This window comes from Caretta caretta, chromosome 1 (assembly GCF_965140235.1).
Source record: "Caretta caretta isolate rCarCar2 chromosome 1, rCarCar1.hap1, whole genome shotgun sequence".
In the NCBI taxonomy this organism is placed as follows: Eukaryota; Metazoa; Chordata; order Testudines; family Cheloniidae; genus Caretta; species Caretta caretta.
Window position 1 is genome coordinate 97,546,520 of NC_134206.1, and position 20,033 is coordinate 97,566,552.

Here is a 20,033-nt window from a genome sequence, read left to right on the forward strand (position 1 = left end):
ATGCATGGCTTCTTTAGGAACAGGTAGTTCCGGGAAAGCTCCCCAGACCAAGATGGAAATAGTGTCCAGAAGTCATGCCGCTGAACGTTATTAAAGGTCTTAGCTCAGTCAAAAGCAAGCCTGGAGTCAGGAGAAGATTGCAGGGAGAATCTCCTGTGGTGAACCACGATGACGATGGGCTATGAAATCCTACCAGGATTCAAAAAGGCTGGACTGTGAAGACTCTGCCCCAAGGGAAGGAAGAACTTGAGTCCAGGGACCAGGGCTAGGAAAAGACCTGGGAGGGAAGATGGGGGGGAAACAGGTTTCACCAGAGAGGCTCAGGAGTCAGAGTGGGACTCGCAGATAGTCTCAAGTAGAGATGGAACTGGGGATCCAAGAAAGAGCCAGAGTCAGAAGCCCTGAAACAGGGGTAAATTGGAAACCCTGACTAAGCAAGGGTAGAAGCCTGAACGGGCCAAAGGAATCATGTGTTTATTTTGTGAGGACTTAATAAATCAGGCCCTAAGAGGGAGGAATGTTATGTTTCTTGGGATTCCCTTGGAGACCTTACTACTCAGCTTATCCACAACACCTCGTCCAGTTCTGGAAGAACACTTCGTCCAGCTCTCTGGGATTCAAAAATCTCAGTTCAGCTCCAGCTCATCGCTCAGGTTACTTTACTAGGCACGTAACAGCTCTTTGCCCACACTGGTCAGGCCTAGACGCAGGGGGTTTGGGTACAGGGTGATATCATAATTTCAATTCATGTCACACTTCACACTGTGTATATACATTCTAGCTACTAACATCTACGCTTCTTACATGTGAGGTCCAATCACTATGCAGATAGCTTAAGGCAAGCTTATCAGTTCAGACTGCTCCTGCCTACTTTGTTCACTATAAACATACCAACCATCATTAGTTTAGTTAGTTTCTGCCTCCCTTATGTTCTATAAACATATTCACAACAGTTAGTTGCTTCAGCAATTACTTGTTCAGGTTTATTTAGCAGTTACTTGTTCAGGGCTGTCTTAGCGGACATGAGCAGACTCAACTTAAGACAAGTTAGCCCTACAATGTTAAAACTCTTAGCCACAGGAGAACCAAGAGGGGAACTAAGATGAGGCGACTGCAGCACCAACTCTACTGAGGTATGCTCTGGGACTCCACCCTGCAACATCTGCCTATATTTTAGGGCTTGTAAGGTTTAACTAACTGTAAAGTTATTTGAGATCCTCAGATACAAGGTGCTATCAGTCCAAAGCATTATTATAGTTGTTAAAATAATTACAAAATAGTTGTAAATTATTGAATTTCATCTGCCCTCTCAATATCTGTCCTTTGTATGCACGTGAAGTAAATCTCCACCTGCCCAAGATGCCAATAGGCACCCAACAATAAAACTATTCAAGCTAAAGTATTTTTAAAACCCAAACCAAAAGTTGTAAAATAATTTACATTTTAAAGATTATTAAATACCATGCTTTCATGTCGCCTCCCTTCAAGTGTTCAGCTTTGTGCCTTGTAAAACCTTAAGGTTGCAAATCTGTGCAGGTTTGACACACAGCAGAAAAGAGGCAAGGAACCAGCAGCACTGACACAATATGAAGTACAGTTACATTGCAAGTGCTGATTTGATTTTTAAAATTAAATTTGTGAAGTTCAAGTATCAATTCGTAATGTACTATACCATTTGCACTCGGATAACTGTATTTTAGCATTTTGTATTAGGATAACTGAACCGAAATGTTAGACTCAGAAGTATGATAAATCTAATTTATAGCCTTTTCTTATAGCCTGCACTTACCATCATGTGGTTTGACGCTTATTAGTGGTTTTGTGGACAACTGTTTTAGCTGAAACAGAAAAATTTACAATAAGGTGAGGACACAGTTAGAAATGGATGCCATAAGACTGAATAAAATAATTGTCCTCAAATACAAAGCCTCAAATGAAAATAATTATTGAAGTATATAAAGCCTAACAAAATTTCCACTATTGCCAAAAGACAGGATGACAGGAATGATTATTTAAAATGCTACATAGATGAAGAAATTTTGTTTTCATTGGACTCCACTTCATTCAACACTCAAGCTGCATGGTGCTCAGTGAAGGAGGACCCTGCAATGCAGGAGGGTCTCAGAGCTCGGGCTCCAGCCCGAGCCCAGAAATCTACACAGCAATGAAACAGCCCCATAACCCTAACCCCATGAGCCCAATTCAGCTGGCATGGGCCAGCTGGGGGTTTCTCTCTGCTCTGTAGACATACCTCGTATGCCATTCAACTATGCAGTGAAATAGGCAGGGGTCCTATGGGTGCCTGTATCGTTTACTACATGCTGTATTTCCAACTTCTACAGTGGGGCCTGAAGTCCAGCTCCAATCCAACAAAGCACTTAAGCACATGCTTAATTTTAAGTGTGTGAAAAGTCCCATTGATTTCCTCTGGTCTCCAACCATATTCACTACACAGTTCAGCCTCAGTTGCCACTCAGCCTGTGCAATGAACAAAGATGGGGTTCTGCAGAAAAACATTTAGATAATCATTAAGGTTAAGATTCGGTCATGGGTATTTTTAGTAAAAGTCAAAGGAAGGTCGCAGGCAATAAACAACATTTCACAGAAGCCTGAGACCCGTCCCTGACTTTTACTAAAAAAATCCTGGTGTGGGGGGGACTAACAGTTGAGCACTGCCGGGGGCTGAGCCTCGGAGCTGCTCCAGCATCATGGCTGCTCCTGCAGCAGTGGCTGACTGCCGCTGCTCCAGCTACAGAGGGCTGACCCAACCCCAGCCGCTGCTTCAGCCCTGGGGCTTCTGATCAGGCGGCCCAATGGCTGACTGCCGGCCGCTGCTCCAGAGGTCCCTGCTCTGACATCCCTGGGGCTGACAGTTGATCCAGCCCTGCGCAAGCAATTGTGGAGGTCCTGGAAAATCAAGGAATCTGTGACCTCCATGACAGAACCATACCTTTAATAATCATATAATTTAAAAGGTGTCCTGGGGCCCAATTGAGCAAAGCACTTAAGCCTGTCTCATATTTAATGTATAAGCAACTAGAGACACATCAAAATTTGCTCAGGTACATAAGGGTTGATCATATATAGCAAGAGTTCTTCAAGATGGTCTCTGCAAATTCCCACTCTTGAGATGTGCTGATGGTGGTTAGTGCACCCCATGCATGGAAATGTGCAGAGATTGCTTGAAGAATCATAACTTTAGCATTTATAGACTTTTGAGGCCTTCATTATGAAACCCTGAAGTTCTTGTATCACAGTTCCTTGCAAGGAACTTCTTAGATTTTTAATTTATTTTTTGCATTTAGAAACCAATTTTTATCATTTATAGCTATTTGCTAAACAACAGTAGAACACAGTGTCCTGCATAATTTTTTTACTAATCAAACCAGGGCTATAAATGAATGTTTCTGAAGTATGTCTTATGTCTATTTCTTTCTAGTCAAATCTCATTTAATGTCGTCATGAAGGTTAGTTATATTCATTTAAATTCATCATCACATTCCTTTATAAACCCATTCTGACTTTGATCAATCTGTATTTACAAAAGTGTTCTTATTTTGTCCTTAGTAAATTTCCTGGTAGAAAGGTCAGACTTGAACTTTTTAACTTACCAATATTTTAAAAGGATCAAGGAAAATATTGAGATCATGTTCAGTTCTCTTTAGTCCCTCACCCTATTTCCAGTGATGATTTCCAAATTCTTAATGCTACTTTTTAATTTGCTTGATATCTTCCTGTAAAATATGCTACCATATTCATTTCCCTATTGACACATTCTTCCATCCTTGGCACATCCAACCCATCAAAGGTCTCAACTCATAGTGTGTCACCTGAATGGTACCTTCTTTCATGATCTATCCAGTCTAACTTTCAGTTTCTCTCAGCAATCTCATCTGCTGTTCAAGCCCTTCCACTTTGAGGAACTTTGACCTTCATAGTTGCCTTTCAGAAAAGGAGCCTTGAGATCCTTTATGAGACATTTTATAACCCAGGTAATGCTGCTTTCCTTTGGAGATCTCACTTTTCTTGTATGGAGTTTGTCTGAGACTAAGTACTCTTCTACATCTGCTTCTCTGAATATACTATTTAATTGTATTTTATTTATTGCTCAGTAGGTTTCTGACTCTCAGCTGTAATTTTTTGTTATGGAAAATGACTTAAGAGTTGCTACTTGCTAACCAGCCACACAAATCTTGGCCCCCCATTGTGCAAAGACTTATGCATGTGCTTAAAATTAAACACTTTCTGAAGTCTGCAAAATCAGACTCTTGTTGATAAGCACACACAATTTAACACATAGATACATTAATAGATTTTTAAAGCCGGAAGGGACCATTATGATGATCTAAACCAGAGGTGGGCTAACTAGTGGCCCGTGGGACCCTCCTGCCTGGCCTGAACTCCTGGCCCAGGAGGCTAGCCCCAGCCCCTCCCCCAGTGTTCCCCTTTCCCTGCAGCCTCAGCTCACTGCGCTGCCAGCTCAATGCTCTGGGCAGTGGGGCTGTGAGCTCCTGGGGCAGCACAGCTGCAGAGCCCAGCCTGACCCAGTGCTCTGTGCTGCACAGTGGCGTGGCTGGCTCCAGCCATCGGTGCTCCAGGCAGCGCGGTAAGGGGGCACGGAACGGGGTTTGGATAGAGGGCAGGGAAGTTCGGTGGGGGTGGTGGTCAGGGGGTGGATGGGGTCGGGACAGTCAGAGGGCGGGGAATGGGAGGGTTGAATGGGGGCTGGGGTCCCAGGGGGGCAGTCAGGAATGAGAGGAGGGGTTGGATGGGGCGGTGGGGGCAGTCAGGGGTGGGGGTTCCAGGGGTGGTCAGGGGACGGGGGCCTTGATGGGGCAGGAGTCAGGGGCCGTTAGGGGGTGAGGGCTAGGCCACGCCTGGCTGTTTGGGGAGGCACAACTTCCCCTAATCAGCCCTCCATACAATTTCTGAAACCCGATGCGGCCCTCAGGCCAAAAAGTATGCTCACCCCTGATCTAGACAGATCTACTGCATAACACAGGCCATACAACCTCACCCAGTAATTTCTGAATCAAGCCCATAAACTGTTTGAACTATAGTATCTCTTTTAGAAATCTATTCAGTCTTGATTTAAGAACTTGACGTGATGGAGAATCCATCACATTCCTAGGTTAGCTGTTTCAATGATTAATTATCCTCATGGTCAAAAAATTGTGCCGTATTTCTAGTCTGAATTTGTCTAGCTTCAATTCTAGCCATTAGATCTTGTTATGCCCTTTTCTCATAAATTAGAACAGTGTCTACACTCAGAAATCTCTTCCCAGATAGATACTTGTAGACCATAACCAAGTCAACTCTTAATCTTGTCTTGGATAAGCTAAATAGACTGAGCTTGTTAAGTTTCTCACTGTGAAGTATGTTTTCCAGACCTCAAATCACTACTGCTGATCTTTCCTGAGCCCTTTCCAATTTGATAAATCTATGAATGGGATTTCTGACTGGGTTGACTGCAACAATAGAAGATTGAATTTGATGGCCCAGGCGGACCCTTTTAGAAGTACGGCCATCAAAACTGGATACAGTATTCCAGTAATGATCTCACCAATGCCACTTACAGAGGTAAAACCACCAATTTGAGTTTTAGGAGAATACTGATTTATGAAAATTGGAAATTCATCCACAGATTACAGTATTTAAAAAAAAAAAAAATCTCCTCTCACATGCCCCCAAGGTTTTAGATACCCAAGAATACATTATAAAACAGACCTGCTGTTTTTGAGAAATAATCAGCTCGTTCTGTTCCTGAAGCCTCTGCCCTAGCTCCTCTATCCTTTTCTTATAGAAGATGTTACTTGCATTTAGGTCCTCTGTCATTGATGATTTAAGCTTCTCAATCTGTGACAGTAGCTACAAAATAAACCAGTGAAAAGTAACTAATTGTTAATATTACATAAATTAGGGTTGTTGATTAATCACAGTTAACTGCCGCAATTAACTAAAAAAAATTAATTGTGATTAAAATAATTAATCTCAATTCATTACAGTTTTAATCGCACTATTAAATAATAGAGTACCAATTGAAACATATTAAATATTTTGGATGTTCTTCTACATTTTCATATATATTGTATTCTGCGTTGTAACTGAAATCAAAGTGTATATTTTTTATTACAAATATTTGCACTGTAAAAATGATAAACAAAAGAAATAGTATTTTTCAATTCACCTTATACAAGTACTGTAGTGTAATCTCTTTACCATGAAAGTGCACTTTACAAACGTGGATTTTTTTTTGTTACGTAACTGCACTCAAAAACTAAACAATGTAAAACTTCAGAAGCCTACAAGTCCATTCAGCCAATCGCTAAGACAAACAAGTTTGTTTACATTTATGAGAGATAATGCTGCCCTCTTCTTATTTACAATGTCACCAGAAAGTGAGAATAGGCATTTATATGGCACTTTTGTAGCTGGCATTGCAAGGTATTTACATGCCAGATATGCTAAACATTCCTATGCCTCTTCATGTTTCGGCCACCATTCCAGAGGACATGCTTCCACGCTGATGACGCTTGTTAAAAAAATAATGCATTAATTAAGTTTGTGACTGAACTCCTTGGGGAGAACTATATGTCTCCTGCTCTGTTTTATCCGCATTCTGCCATATATTTCATGTTATAGCAGTCTCGGATGATGCCCCAGCACATGTTGTTCATTTTAAGAACACTTTCTCGGCAGATTTCACAAAACACAAAGAAGGTACTAATATGAGATTTCTAAAGATAGCTAAAGCACTTGACCCAAGGTTTAAGAATCTGAAGTGCCTTTCAAAATCTGATAGAGACGAGGTGCTTTCAGAAGTCTTAAAAGAGCCACACTCAGATGCAGAAACTACAGAACCCAAACCACCGAAAAAGAACATCAACCTTCCGCTGCTGGCATCTGAGTCAGATAATGAAAATGAACAGGCATTGGTCTGCACTGCTTTGGATAGTTATCGAGCAGAACCCATCATCGAAAGGGACACTTGTCCCCTGGAATGGTGGTTGAAGCATGAAGGGACATATGAATTTTTAGTGCATCTGGCACATAAATATCTTGCAACACTGGCTACAACAGTGCCATGTGAATGCCTGTTCTCACTTTCAGGTGACACTGTAAACAAGAAGCGGGCAGCATTATCTCCTGCAAATGTAAACAAACTTTTTTGTCCGAGTGATTGGCTGAACAAGAAGTGGGACTGAGTGGACCTGCAGGCTCAAGTTTTGTTTTTGAATGCCAGTTTTTTTGTACATAATTTTACATTTGTAAGTTCAACTTTCATGAAAAAGAGATTGCACTACAGTACTTGTATTAGGTGAACTGAAAAATACTGTTTCTTTTATTTTTTTACAGTGCAAATACTTGTGATCAAAAATAAAGTGAGCATTGTACACTTTGTATTCTGTGTTGTAATTGAAATCAATATATTTGAAAATGTAGAAAACATCCAAAATATTTAAAGAAATGGTATTCTATTATTGTTTAACAGTGCGATTAATCATGCAATTAATCACAATTAATTTTTTTAATCTTGACAGTCCTACATAAAATATTTTATTATGTTGTTTACACAAGCAAGGTTTTGGTTCAAATCCTTCTCCTCATGGCCCTGTGGAAATGAGTTTCTCTAGGGTGCCCCCTTCTACTCTACTCTAGCCACTCCCTTCTCTGGACTTCCCCCTGCTTGACTACAGCACCCTCTTTTTAAAGCTCCCCATTCCTATCATGCATGACTGGCAGGGGAGGAGGGTCAGGGCTACTTTAGAACACTCAGCCTCCCTAGCCCCAGTGAAGGGTTTGAGCACTCTGTCACACCCTAATTCAAGAAAGTATTTAAGCATGTGTGATTTCAACGGGGCTCATACATGTGTTGCGGTGCTTTCCTGAATACGAGACTTTTTTTCTAAATCAGGGCCTATAACATTTTTCATTTACACAGAGTATTAAAAAGCACAGAATGCAGTAAGGGATGTGCGTATACATTATGGACATGGTCTGAAAGTAAGACCTACAGGGAAATGTATAGGACTAGATAAAGAAAATTATTTACAGTTACCCATGGTAGCAAATAATGCTATTTTAGAAAGAATAGATGGGAATCTGGGCAATGAACACAAAAATGGGCAATGAGTATGGGACAGAATGCAGTGACAAACCCCATAAGGAATACACACAATTTCACCTGTCCCCTACTCTTGTACCCAGTGTGTGTGTGTAAGTAATTTACTATATCCCTTTTCAGGATGTTGCATGACTCTTCCCTGCTGCTTGCTTGCTGGGGGTGAAGTAGTAATAGCCATGCAGCCCCTGATCTTCCCATTTTTGATCTGGACAGTTCCGGATCATGGCTATGTTGTCAAATGAGACATGAAGGGAGGAGGAGGAAGGAAAGACAGAAAATTAGAGCAGGAAGGAGAGGAAAAAATAACTAGAAGAAAAAATGATAAAGACTGAAGAAGAGAAAGAAAAAGTAAAATATGAGAATTAATGCAGAAATCAAATTCCCTTATAATGTTTTTCCTGGAACAAGAAAAGCTCAAAGGATTCAGGACTAGAGAGACCCAATGGGGGAAAGAAGGGGAGGATGCAGGGAGGAATTTGAGATTCACGGCTGGAAAAGGTTGGAAATCCGCCCCCATTGGCCCATCAGGATAAATGAGAGCTGTACATTGCCATTTTATTTTGTACATTATATTAACTACCTAGTATGCAAAAATACTATATAGCACATTCTGCACATAGCTGAAAAAACGTTAAACTCTTCAGGCCATGGACTCAGTCTCTGTGTTTCCACAGGTTCTTTAACAACAGGACCCTGATCCTGACTGCTATCTCTGGGCACTACCGTAAAAGAAATAGAGAAATAATAAATAATTCTATATACTAAAAGAATGTATTCTGAACATAAATTCTGATTATCTATGATTTCTAATCTGCCAGTTGTTGAAAACTGTATTAGTAGCATTGTCAGAGTGTGGTGCTTGCTTTTATTTCACTGGCTTAAAAATAGGTTGTTGGTATAAATACATTGCTATGCAATCTTACCTGGCACCTTTCTTTTTCATGTTCTTGATGAAGGGCTTGTATTCTGGAAGTCCACTTACCCTCCTACAATGAAAGTAAATGTTCACTGAAAAGATTTTGTTTGTATTAAAAATTGGTTAATCATGAAGCTGAATTACATTATAACAGCATAAAAGATTATTAATACTGGAGCATTTCAGTAACCCCTTCCTTATGACTTAAACAGTAATTGAAGTGTCTCATATGTTTGAGTGTAATTGTTATTTGTTAAAAGAAAAGGAGTACTTGTGGCACCTTAGAGACTAACCAATTTATTTGAGCATGAGCTTTCATGAGCTACAGCTCACTTCATCGGATGCATACCGTGGAAACTGCAGCAGACTTTATATACACACAGAGAATATGAAACAATACCTCCTCCCACCCCACTGTCCTGCTGGTAATAGCTTATCTAAAGTGATCATCAGGTTGGGCCATTTCCAGCACAAATCCAGGTTTTCTCACCCTCCACCCCCCCACACAAATTCACTCTCCTGCAGGTGATAGCCCATCCAAAGTGACAACTCTCCACACAATGTGCATGACAATCAAGTTGGGCCATCTCCTGCACAAATCCAGGCTCTCCCACCCCCCCACCCCCACCCCCAAAAACCACACACACAAACAGTTTGTGTGTGTGGTTTTTGGGAGGGGGGTGAGGGGGCGAGAGAACCCGGACCTGTGCAGGAAATGGCCCAACCTGACCATCATGCACATTGTGCAAAGAGCTGTCACCCTGGATGGGCCATCACCAGCAGGAGAGCGAACCTGTGTGGGGGGGTGGAGGGCGAGAAAACCTGGATTTGCGAATACAGACTAACACGGCTGTTACTCTGAAACCTGTTATTTGTTATTCATCATACTGGAAATTATGTATTCATAGGATCCTGGACATGTAAGTACTGTCTCTCAGTTGACAAAATATAAAGTTACCATGATATATTTCATTTCGCTAATAACAAACATATGAGTAGTCTGTTTTCTAAATAACATAAGTTCAAACACTGGTTAATGGAGCGTTGTTTATAGTGCCAAAGAAATAAAACACCTTAACTTGTTAAAGATGGAGTACACTTCCCTTTGTGGGAAGAACTGAACAAATTCCACCATGAATTGTCTTCGATTAAAAGAAAGGGGAGGCGGGGAGAGAACAACCCATTACTAAAAGTTTCTAACATCTCAGAGTTTCTTATCATTTGTTCAATTTTTAAATGTATTTTTCCAAAGCAACACCAGGATGAAGGTGGCGCAAATGATTCCTTCTGCCAATGAACTCCACCCAGAACATATATGGCATAGGTGAGCATTCCAGGTCAATGTGTCTAAATCCTTCTTCAGCAAGTCACACTGGGAATAATTTCCATTACAGAAATTACTAATGATATTTAGTAGATAGCAGTGAATCAGAAAAGAAAAAAATACTTTAGCAAATGAGAATTACAGGAAATTTACTCTGAATTTTACATTCTTATTTACAGAAGTACAAACACAAAGACTAGCAGTAGTGATCACTATATTGTATGTTCATCTTTACATCAGAGTACTACCTGTTTTTCAAGAAGTTGCATCATATTCTGATAATCCTGATCATTCTGAGTTCTCTCTTCTGTAAATTCATGGCTGTCTTTTAAAGTGCCTAAGTTGGATTTCAGCTGCATATTGGACTTCTGTAATTCTAACAATTGCTAAGAGGAAAAATATCTGTTAAAAACCCAGCATATATTCAAGAAAATATTATAGGACTGCAGTTTAATATGCAATTTGGTTTAAATTACAACTGGTTTAAGAGTTGGTGTATGCATCAGACTCTCCCCACAAATGTTTCTAAGCAGTAAAACATCAGTTTTACTGTGATTACAAGGATGCAGGTTAGGAACTAGCACCAACAAAATAAAAGCAATTCTACTAAATTCATGCACATTGCTTTTCTGATGTGCCTGGACACTCACAGCTGTATCCATAGTCAGAAAACTTGGAAATGCAACTTTCTATCTTTGTGACAACACCCCAGGCAGTTCTACTCTCTTAGGACCTTGCTACGGAGGCTATTACTCCTCATCTATGTCACTCATAATCACCTACACTTGGTAGGTGCCGCCAGACAGTAATGATAAAATACTAACCAATTGCAAAACAAGAACTCAGTGGTTCAGGACTAAGAAAAGAGTAAATAAACATGTAACTTGTAGGCAGGATTCCCTCATACAAATGAGTGCAATTCAGAAAATAACTGAAAATATTTTGGAATTAAGGAGACAATACCAGAATATAACCATTAATTAATTAACTAAATATTTTTTAAATTTTATACAGCTCTTATAATGTTAACATCATGATACTGCCCCCCTTTGTAAAGAGCTTTGCGATTTGCTAATGGAAAGCATTATATAAGAGCTAGGTATTATTATGATATGTTTCAAATAATAAACCAAGATCAGTTCATTACAGACAATATTAACAGAAATTCCATATTTAAATCACTTACATTTTCTAATACAGTATTCTTTGCAGCTAATTCTTTAAACTCCTTCATAAACATCTCTTTTACTTTCTCTATTTCATCAGCCAATTTCTCTTTTTCTTCCTCTTTCCATTTATGAAAAGATTGCAGAATTTCTTCTTCTTTTGATCTTTGATGTTCATATTCCTGAAATTATTTTAAAATGTTACCCTAAGAATGCTCTCACTCTGTTCTCACATACAAAAGAATGAAACATTAAAACTGGCAAATGTAATAGCTAAGTTATATGAATCAAATAGTTACAATATTGTGACATCAATTTTTAAGCAGAACTTCTGAGTGAAACCAATTATTTGAACGAGTATTTTTTCCCTTCTCTAAATAAACAACTGCAGCTCCTACAGGCACTTGCGTAAAGAATTTTGCCTAAAGACTGCATCACATTCCTCTCTTAAGTCTCAACCTGTAAGCTTTTGCTTTGCATTTATCACTTATGCTGTCCTTAACTCTTGTCTGAATAAGTCAATGGGAAGTTCTGCCAAAAAACTAAGGCCCATTTCCTTCTAATATATTGAAATTAATACAAGTTAAAAAAACAAAAACAACCGCAAAAGTTTAAGGCTACAAAGCCTTACCAATTTGCGTATTTTACAGACTTGTAAAAACATATTCATATTATCTGGCTGGTTCTTGCTTACACGCTCAGAGTCTAACTGATCATGATATGTGGGGTTGGGAAGGAATTTTCCCCCAGTTCCGACTGGCAGGAACCTTGTGGGGTTTTCACATTCCCCTGCAGCATGGAGTGCAAGTTACTTGCTGGTGTTGTCAGGGTATATCTCACTTGGTCAATTCCCTGTCACTGCATGGGCCTCTTGCACTGGTGCACCTTGGCCCCTCCTATTCTCTGCCCATAGCACATAATAGTTTAGTCTCCCATGGTCTCTAGTGAGTTGGTCTAATTTCAGTTGGTGGGGTTATTATATGGGTACTGGCTGATACTGGTAGCCTGTGATATACAGGAGGTCAGACTAGATAATTTGGTGGTCCCTTCTGACCTTAAAGTAAGGTAAATATGAGTCAACAAAGTAACATGGTTGCAAAAAAAGCAAACATCATTCTGGGATGTATTAGTAGGAGTGTTGTATCCACATACGAGAAGGAATTCTTCCACTCTAGTTGAGGCCTAATCAGCCCAGAGTAGAGTACTGTGTCCAGTTCTGGGCATCACATTCCAGGAAAGATGTGGACAAACTGGAGAAAGTCCAGAGAAGAGCAACAAAAATTATTAAAGGTCTAGAAAACATGATCTATGAGGGAAGATTGAAAAAAATGGGTTTATTTAGTCTGGAGAAGAGAAGACAGAGGGGACATGATACCAGTTTTCAAGTACATAAAAGGTTGTTACAAGGAAGAGGGAAAAAATTGTTCTCCTTAACCTCTGAGGATAGGACAAGAAGCAGTGGGCTTAAATTGCAGCAAAGGAGGTTTGGATTGGACATTAGGAAAAACTTCCTAACTGTCAGGGTGGTTAAGCACTGGAATAAATTGCCTATGGAGGTTGTGGAATCTCCATCACTGGAGATTTTTAAGAGCGGGTTAGACAAACACATGCCACGGATGATCTATTTAATACTTAGTCCTGCCATAAATGCAGGGGACTGGACTAGATGACCTCTTGAGGTCCCTTCCAGAATTCTGTGATTCTATGACTCTGTGGGTTCAACTGTTACTATGTTATCAAGCAAACTATAACCCAATATTAATGAATCACACTACCAGAGAAAAACATGTAATCAATCCATCAGAACCAGCAAAATAAGAGCAAAAATAATGGCAGTGAGTAATCATCATTCCCTTGATGTGGAGTCCTATGAAATTCACATTTTTACAGCAAAAGCTCGCACAAGGTGCCCTCACAACTTTAAGTGAGAAAAATAAAAATTTTGAAATAAATATACAAAACAATTGGGCTAAACAGGGTAATTCTGGCTATCAGTAAATATAGTTGTGACTCATATATACAGATTGTAAGGAAGGGGGAATTTGAAATCTCGGGTTTGATAATGGCTTATACAGATTTTCAACTTAAAGTCATTACTTTTAACACTGTACTAGGAGAATAGTGACCAAAAAAGCAATCACTGTTTGGTAGCTTTTCAGTGCTTACTGTATATGAAACAGACTACTGGGCTGAGTGTTGTTAGTCGCCAAATGCCCTCCAACACATGCTTCTAGGGGATATCAACGCAATGACGGCAAAGATAGTAGAAATGGCAGAAATACATCATAATGAGAAAGGTGTGTTCTTCTGGTACTGTACATACCATGATGTTCTCTGTTCTTCTGTACTAACAAGGACAGTTTCAAGGCTGGTGCATTCATCTTGAGGCAGTTGTTAGATATGATTAATGTGGGGAAAGCCCTGAGAAGGACTGGAAGTCCCCTACCTCCATGCTGCTGATATCCTGGAACTCCTCCTCAGAAATAAGGTTCTCTTCTTTCATAAGATCTGGATTGTGCTGGGCAGACCCTCTCACTCCACTGGTGTCTGTAGGGCGGCTACTGGAGTGGGATGCAGGCCCCTAGTTCAGAGTTACTTCTGTTCCCACTCAATATGGCTTGTCAGAACTCCACATGGAAGTGGGGGGAGGGGCAGCACACTCTGAGCAGAACAGCCTCACTATTAGGGCAGTGCTGGAGCTGAGCAGGAAGGGGATTTCTTCCCTTTCCTCCATGGTATTTTTAGGCTTTCATATTGCTTCTTCTGCTCCATGGGAACTCTGGTGCCATCTAAGGCCCAGAAATTAAGATATCACTTCACAGAAAAGATGCCAGCTGCAGCTACCCAGCAGGGGCATGATACCTGGGCAAATTCTTGTGAGCCTACAGATGGAATCAGGGATGGAGACAAAAATTTTCATTCTGGATTGGTTGTCACCTGGCAGAGTGACGAAAGAGAGGACACACACCCAGCACCATGAAAACTATACTGCCACCTTCAGGGGATAAAGCTTATTTTAGGCCATTTTTATTGCTTTTTATGAAGTAGCTTCCTTCCACCGGAAAGTTTCTAGTTACTCTGTTAGTATAGTTGGGTGAATTTTACTGAGGTGGGTAAAATAATTCAACAAATCAGATATGTTCTGTTATTCTACTCACTATCCTTGTGCCTTACATATCAAATGCAACTTTGCTTTCTCAGTATTACTCTAACTGTCCTTGTTTCAAAGGTATAAATAGGGAACTGAATAGCTGAATAGTGGATTTTCTAATGGTTAAGTTAAAATATTTATCTATAGAAATGACATGTTATTAAATGCATATTGGGAGCATCATTAAATTAAGGTCCCACATACCTTGTAATAGGATTGACCTAATTATACAGGAAAACCCACAACTGTTGTTTCTGAAGTATTCTGATATGACAGACTGGAAACTTTACTGCAGCTTCAAGTAATTTTTTTAATGGATTACTATTAATTTAAAATAAAACAAATCAGACTATCCAATCAGTATCACTGGTGCTATTTAATTTGGTATTAAAAATTGGTATTTTATTGCTGCCCCTTACATTTTCGGTTTTTTTGTACACTGCAGAATTTTATACCAAACATAGAAAACTACATTCTAGAAGTTCTCAGGGGAACCTGAATGCTTAAGTAAAAGACAGACGGGGCTTTTGGCACTTGGGAAGGCATAGCAGATAGTTTGGGGTTGCAAGATAAGCACATTATAGGAAGAAATGGTTAACAACAATGACATTTTAAACGATTGTCATTGGATTTCAGAGCTAAATGGGGCAATTCTCATGTCTCTAGAGCTATTGTTTCAGGCTGTCTGCAGACTCAGGCAGGTATCCCTAACATGCTTACACAGTCTCATTTAAAAATTCTCACTGCAACCATAGGGCTAGAAATTTAATTTAAAAAAATGAAAGCTTAAATTCATGAGGAAATTATGTGGTAAATTTACACCTGCAAATTCATGATGTATGTGTGTACTATATTTAAAAAGTAATAAATTAATAAATTTAGTACCAACAATGTCAGGAATTATGCAATTGCAAAATATAAATATACAAATTAACAACTGGAAAATGGGTGACTCAGGAAATTAGTACTGAGTCTGAAGCCACTTGCTTGACTCTGCAAACAGTAGTCATGACTAAAAGTTGTTAGTCTTTGGTGGACATTTGGCAACCTCTGCTGAAGGAGTCCAATTGCAAGTGGACAACGAAGGCAAAGACATAATCAGAGTTAGTATAATTGCTAGTAGTCTAGCAACATAAATTTATTTGGCCTCCATTTTCCTTCCACACTGTTGTCAGTTTGTGGATAAATTGTAGGCTTAAATTTTTAGAAATATAAGCACAGTCCCCTTCACGGGGAAAAAAAAACAGGCAATAGTAAGGATTTAAAGGGCCTAAGAAAAAATGTAAATTTCCCCCCCTTCATTCTATTTTTTCCACCAATAATGCCCCAAATTCCTCCTGTTTCCCCTCAGGCCTCATATCAAGCCTCTGGCCTTATGACAAGGGGTTATGTCTCAGGTTCTCTTCCTACTACAATAGGGACAGAGGGCAAGTGAGGCCAGCAGCAGGCTTCAAAGGTCTCCCCCTTTTATTGTAAGGTTATTTAGTTCTGTAAGAAAATGATGGTTCATCTGGTAGGATAAGAAAGAGTTACCCCTTCTGAAGAGAGGGATATCTGGGGTGACAATGGGGATCAGTCACAGTGGCAGGATGTATTCAGCCAGCCCCTCCACATCCCTGTCTCTATACTTCCCTCCCCAAGTCATCCCATGACAGCCTGAACATTGTCAGGGGAAAGAGCTAGAGAGAGGCTCATGCCAGTGTAAGCATGAATTTCAGAACTTCTCAGGCAGCTCCCTAGCTAAGACTCATATAGTTTCAAAGGATCTGTTTTGGGTGCATCAAGATGTCTGTGACGGACTACTAGGATGGACTATTGCTGTGTGTTCTGTGCCATAAGGCAGACAATGCTTTAGCTGCATGAGCCATCTGTTCAAGCACTTGAACTATCAAATATGGACAGACTGGCTAGCATATCTAGCATATGCCCATGTTAGTTCAGGTCCATTATGCTGACATAAGAAATGTTCTTCAGCAATCTAGGATCAAAGATTCACATTGATGGGAATCAGAACCATGTTCCAAAGCAAGCTTTTCATAATGCTTTATTTATTTATTTAAAGATAACAGGCTTTGAGTTACTGTACTATAGCTCCTCACAGTCATGCTGATGACTGCAAGACTGAGAAATAGCCTCTCACTTCCAAGAGTATCTGACCTTACAAACCCAGTCCAGTACAGATAAGAAGTTGTGTGGAGGTGATTCATATCAAAAGCTGGGCAGCAACTTCTCTCGGGAAAAGGGTTTCACATCAAGGCTGCTTTAAAGCTGAATATTTTAAAATTTCATTCTAATAATAAGATAAAGACCAAATTTAGTCTGATTTTTAAAGCTACATTTAAAAAGCCTTATTTACAATTTAATGTTACCTATATTTGGTTCTCCTTGACTTTTTTACTCATTGCCAGTAAATGAACCATTCTCTTTCCCCTTCTGATCACAATCTTGCAGTTTCCTATAAGGGAATCTGACTAAGGCCATGTCTACGCTAGAGAGCTTACAGCAGCACATCTATACAGATACAGCTGAGCTGCTGTAAGATCGCTCATGTAGCTGCTCTATGCTGATGGGAGAGAGCTCTCTTGCCGACATAGCACTGTTCACACCAGCATTTCTATTGGAGTAACTTATCTTGCTCTGGTGTGTTTTTCACACCCCTGAGCGACATAAGCTATACCGACAAAAGTGGTAGTGTAGACATGCCAAAGGGTATGTCTACTCAGCAGCTGAGAGATTTAATTCCCAGCTCAGTTAGATGTACATGTTAGCTCTGCTCAGGCTCGCACCTAAAAATAGCAGGATGGCAGGAGTACAACCGGCAGCAGCTTGGGATAGCAGCCTGAACACAATCCAGCCTGAAAGCCTGGGTACATATTCAGCAGAATTGACTCCTTGAGGACCTGCTCCATGATTTTTCCGGGACTCAGGTGAGGCTGACTGGCCTGTAGTTCCCAGGATCCTCCTCCCCTTTTTTAAAGATGGGCACTACATTAGCCTTTTTCCAGTCGTCTGGGACTTCCCCCGATTGCCATGAATTTTCAAAGATAATGGCCAATGGCTCTGCAATCACATCCACCAACTCCTTTAGCACTCTCGGATGCAGCGCATCCGGCCCCATGGACTTGTGCTCGTCCAGCTTTTCTAAATAGTCCCGAACCACTTCTTTCTTCACAGAGGGCTGGTCACCTCCTCCCCAGGCTGTGCTGCCCAGTGCAGTAGTCTGGGAGCTGACCTTGTTCGTGAAGACAGAGGCAAAAAAAGCATTGAGTACATTAGTTTTTTCCACATCCTCTGTCACTAGGTTGCCTCCCTCATTCAGTAAGGGGCCCACACTTTCCTTGACTTTCTTCTTGTTGGTAACATACCTGAAGAAACCCTTCTTGTTACTCTTAACATCTCTTGCTAGCTGCACCTCCAGGTGTGATTTGGCCTTCCTGATTTCACTCCTGCATGCCCAAGCAATATTTTTATTCTCCTCTCTGGTCATTTGTCCAATCTTCCACTTCTTGTAAGCTTCTTTTTTGTGTTTAAGATCAGCAAGGATTTCGCTGTGAAGCCAAGCTGGTCGCCTGCCATATTTACTATTCTTTCTACACATCGGGATTGTTTGTCCCTGTAACCTCAATAAGGATTCTTTAAAATACAGCCAGCTCTTCTGGACTCCTTTCCCCCTCATGTTATTCTCCCAGGGGATCCTGCCCATCAGTTCCCTGAGGAAGTCAAAGTCTGCTTTTCTGAAGTCCAGGGTCCGTATTCTGCTGCTCCCCTTTCTTCCCTGTGTCAGGATCCTGAACTTGACCATCTCATGGTCACTGCCTCCCAGATTCCCATCCACTTTAGCTTCCCCCACTAATTCTTCCCGGTTTGTGAGCAGCAGGTCAAGAAGAGCTCCGCCCCTAGTTGGTTCCTCCAGCACTTGCACCAGGAAATTGCCCCCTACGCTTTCCAAAAACTTCCTGGGGATTGTCTGTGCACCGCTGTATTGCTCTCCCAGCAGATATCAGGGTGATTGAAGTTTCCCATGAGAACCAGGGCCTGTGATCTAGTAACTTCCGTGAGTTGCCGGAAGAAAGCCTCGTCCACCTCATCCCCCTGGTCTGGTGGTCTATAGCAGACTCCCACCACGACATCACCCTTGTTGCTCACACTTCTAAACTTAATCCAGAGACACTCAGGTTTTTCTGCAGTTTCATACTTGAGCTCTGAGCAGTCATACTGCTCCCTTACATAGAATGCAACTCCCTCACCTTTTCTGCCCTGCCTGTCCTTCCTGAACAGTTTATATCCATTCATGACAGTATTCCAGTCATGTGAGTTATCCCACCAAGTCTCTGTTATTCCAATAACATCATAATTCCTTGACTGTGCCAGGACTTCCAGGTCTCCCTGCTTGTTTCCCAGGCTTCTTGCATTTGTGTATAGGCACTTAAGATAACTCGTAGATCGTCCCTCTTTCTCAGTATGAGGCAGGAGCCCTGCCCTCTCGCGCGCTCCTGCTTCCTCCCGGTATCCCACTTACCTCAGGGCTTTGGTCTCCTTCCCCCGGTGAACCTACTTTAAAGCCCTCCTCACTAGGTTAGCCAGCCTGCTTGCAAAGATGCTTTTCCCTCTCTTTGTTAGGTGGAGCCCGTCTCTACCTAGCACTCCTCCTTCTTGGAGCACCATCCCATGGTCAAAGAATCCAAAGCCTTCTCTCCGACACCACCTGAGTAGCCGTTCGTTGACTTCCACGATTCGATGGTCTCTACCCAGGCCTTTTCCTTCCATGGGGAGGATGGACGAGAACACCACTTGCGCCTCGAACTCCTTTATCCTTCTTCCCAGAGCCGCGTAGTCTGCAGCGATCTGCTCAAGGTCATTCTTGGCAGTATCATTGGTTGATTCTTCTATTTGCATTAAACTTTTTTCAGCATCAAGGGCTGCTCTCCCCTTGTTTCCTTTGCATAGCCTCTTGTACGAAACAATGGTTTCTACTGTGAGGTCAGCAGCAGAAGTAAAGGGAACTTTATAACCATGCTATGCAGAAGAAAGTTACCAAAATAGTAGGAAAAGTGGGACAATTTACAATGCAATATTAAAACTAAATTACATTTATAAAATTTAGATCAAGATTGGTCTTTAACTAAGTCTGTCTTATTTAAGAACCAACTCCACACTGCCCCTTATTCATAGAATGCACTCCTTGAAGTTATCTGTTAGGCCTCTATCCTCTCCTCCTTAAAATCCATCCTAAAAACTCACCCCTCTTGTGATATTGACAGGATAGCTGATTTTATTTGAAAAGAAGCAAAAATTGCAAGATGATTTGGAACAATCAGAAATTATCAACTTGTGCAGTAGCTTAACTGTAT

General features: G+C 40.8%; 1 protein-coding gene across 6 annotated transcripts in view; it reads right to left on the reverse strand.

The window, feature by feature from the left end:
• Nucleotides 1–20,033, reverse strand: part of DZIP1 (DAZ interacting zinc finger protein 1) — an 86,260-nt gene that overhangs the window by 42,730 nt on the left and 23,497 nt on the right. For all 6 annotated transcript variants that reach the window (XM_048853407.2, XM_048853417.2, XM_048853435.2 and 3 more), the window contains exons 5-9: nucleotides 11,552–11,713; nucleotides 10,614–10,751; nucleotides 9,049–9,111; nucleotides 5,728–5,868; nucleotides 1,790–1,838 (exon numbers count right to left, since the gene is read on the reverse strand). In XM_048853407.2, the coding sequence (XP_048709364.2) occupies nucleotides 1,790–1,838; nucleotides 5,728–5,868; nucleotides 9,049–9,111; nucleotides 10,614–10,751; nucleotides 11,552–11,713 (553 nt within the window). The remainder of the gene's footprint in view (nucleotides 1–1,789; nucleotides 1,839–5,727; nucleotides 5,869–9,048; nucleotides 9,112–10,613; nucleotides 10,752–11,551; nucleotides 11,714–20,033) is intronic.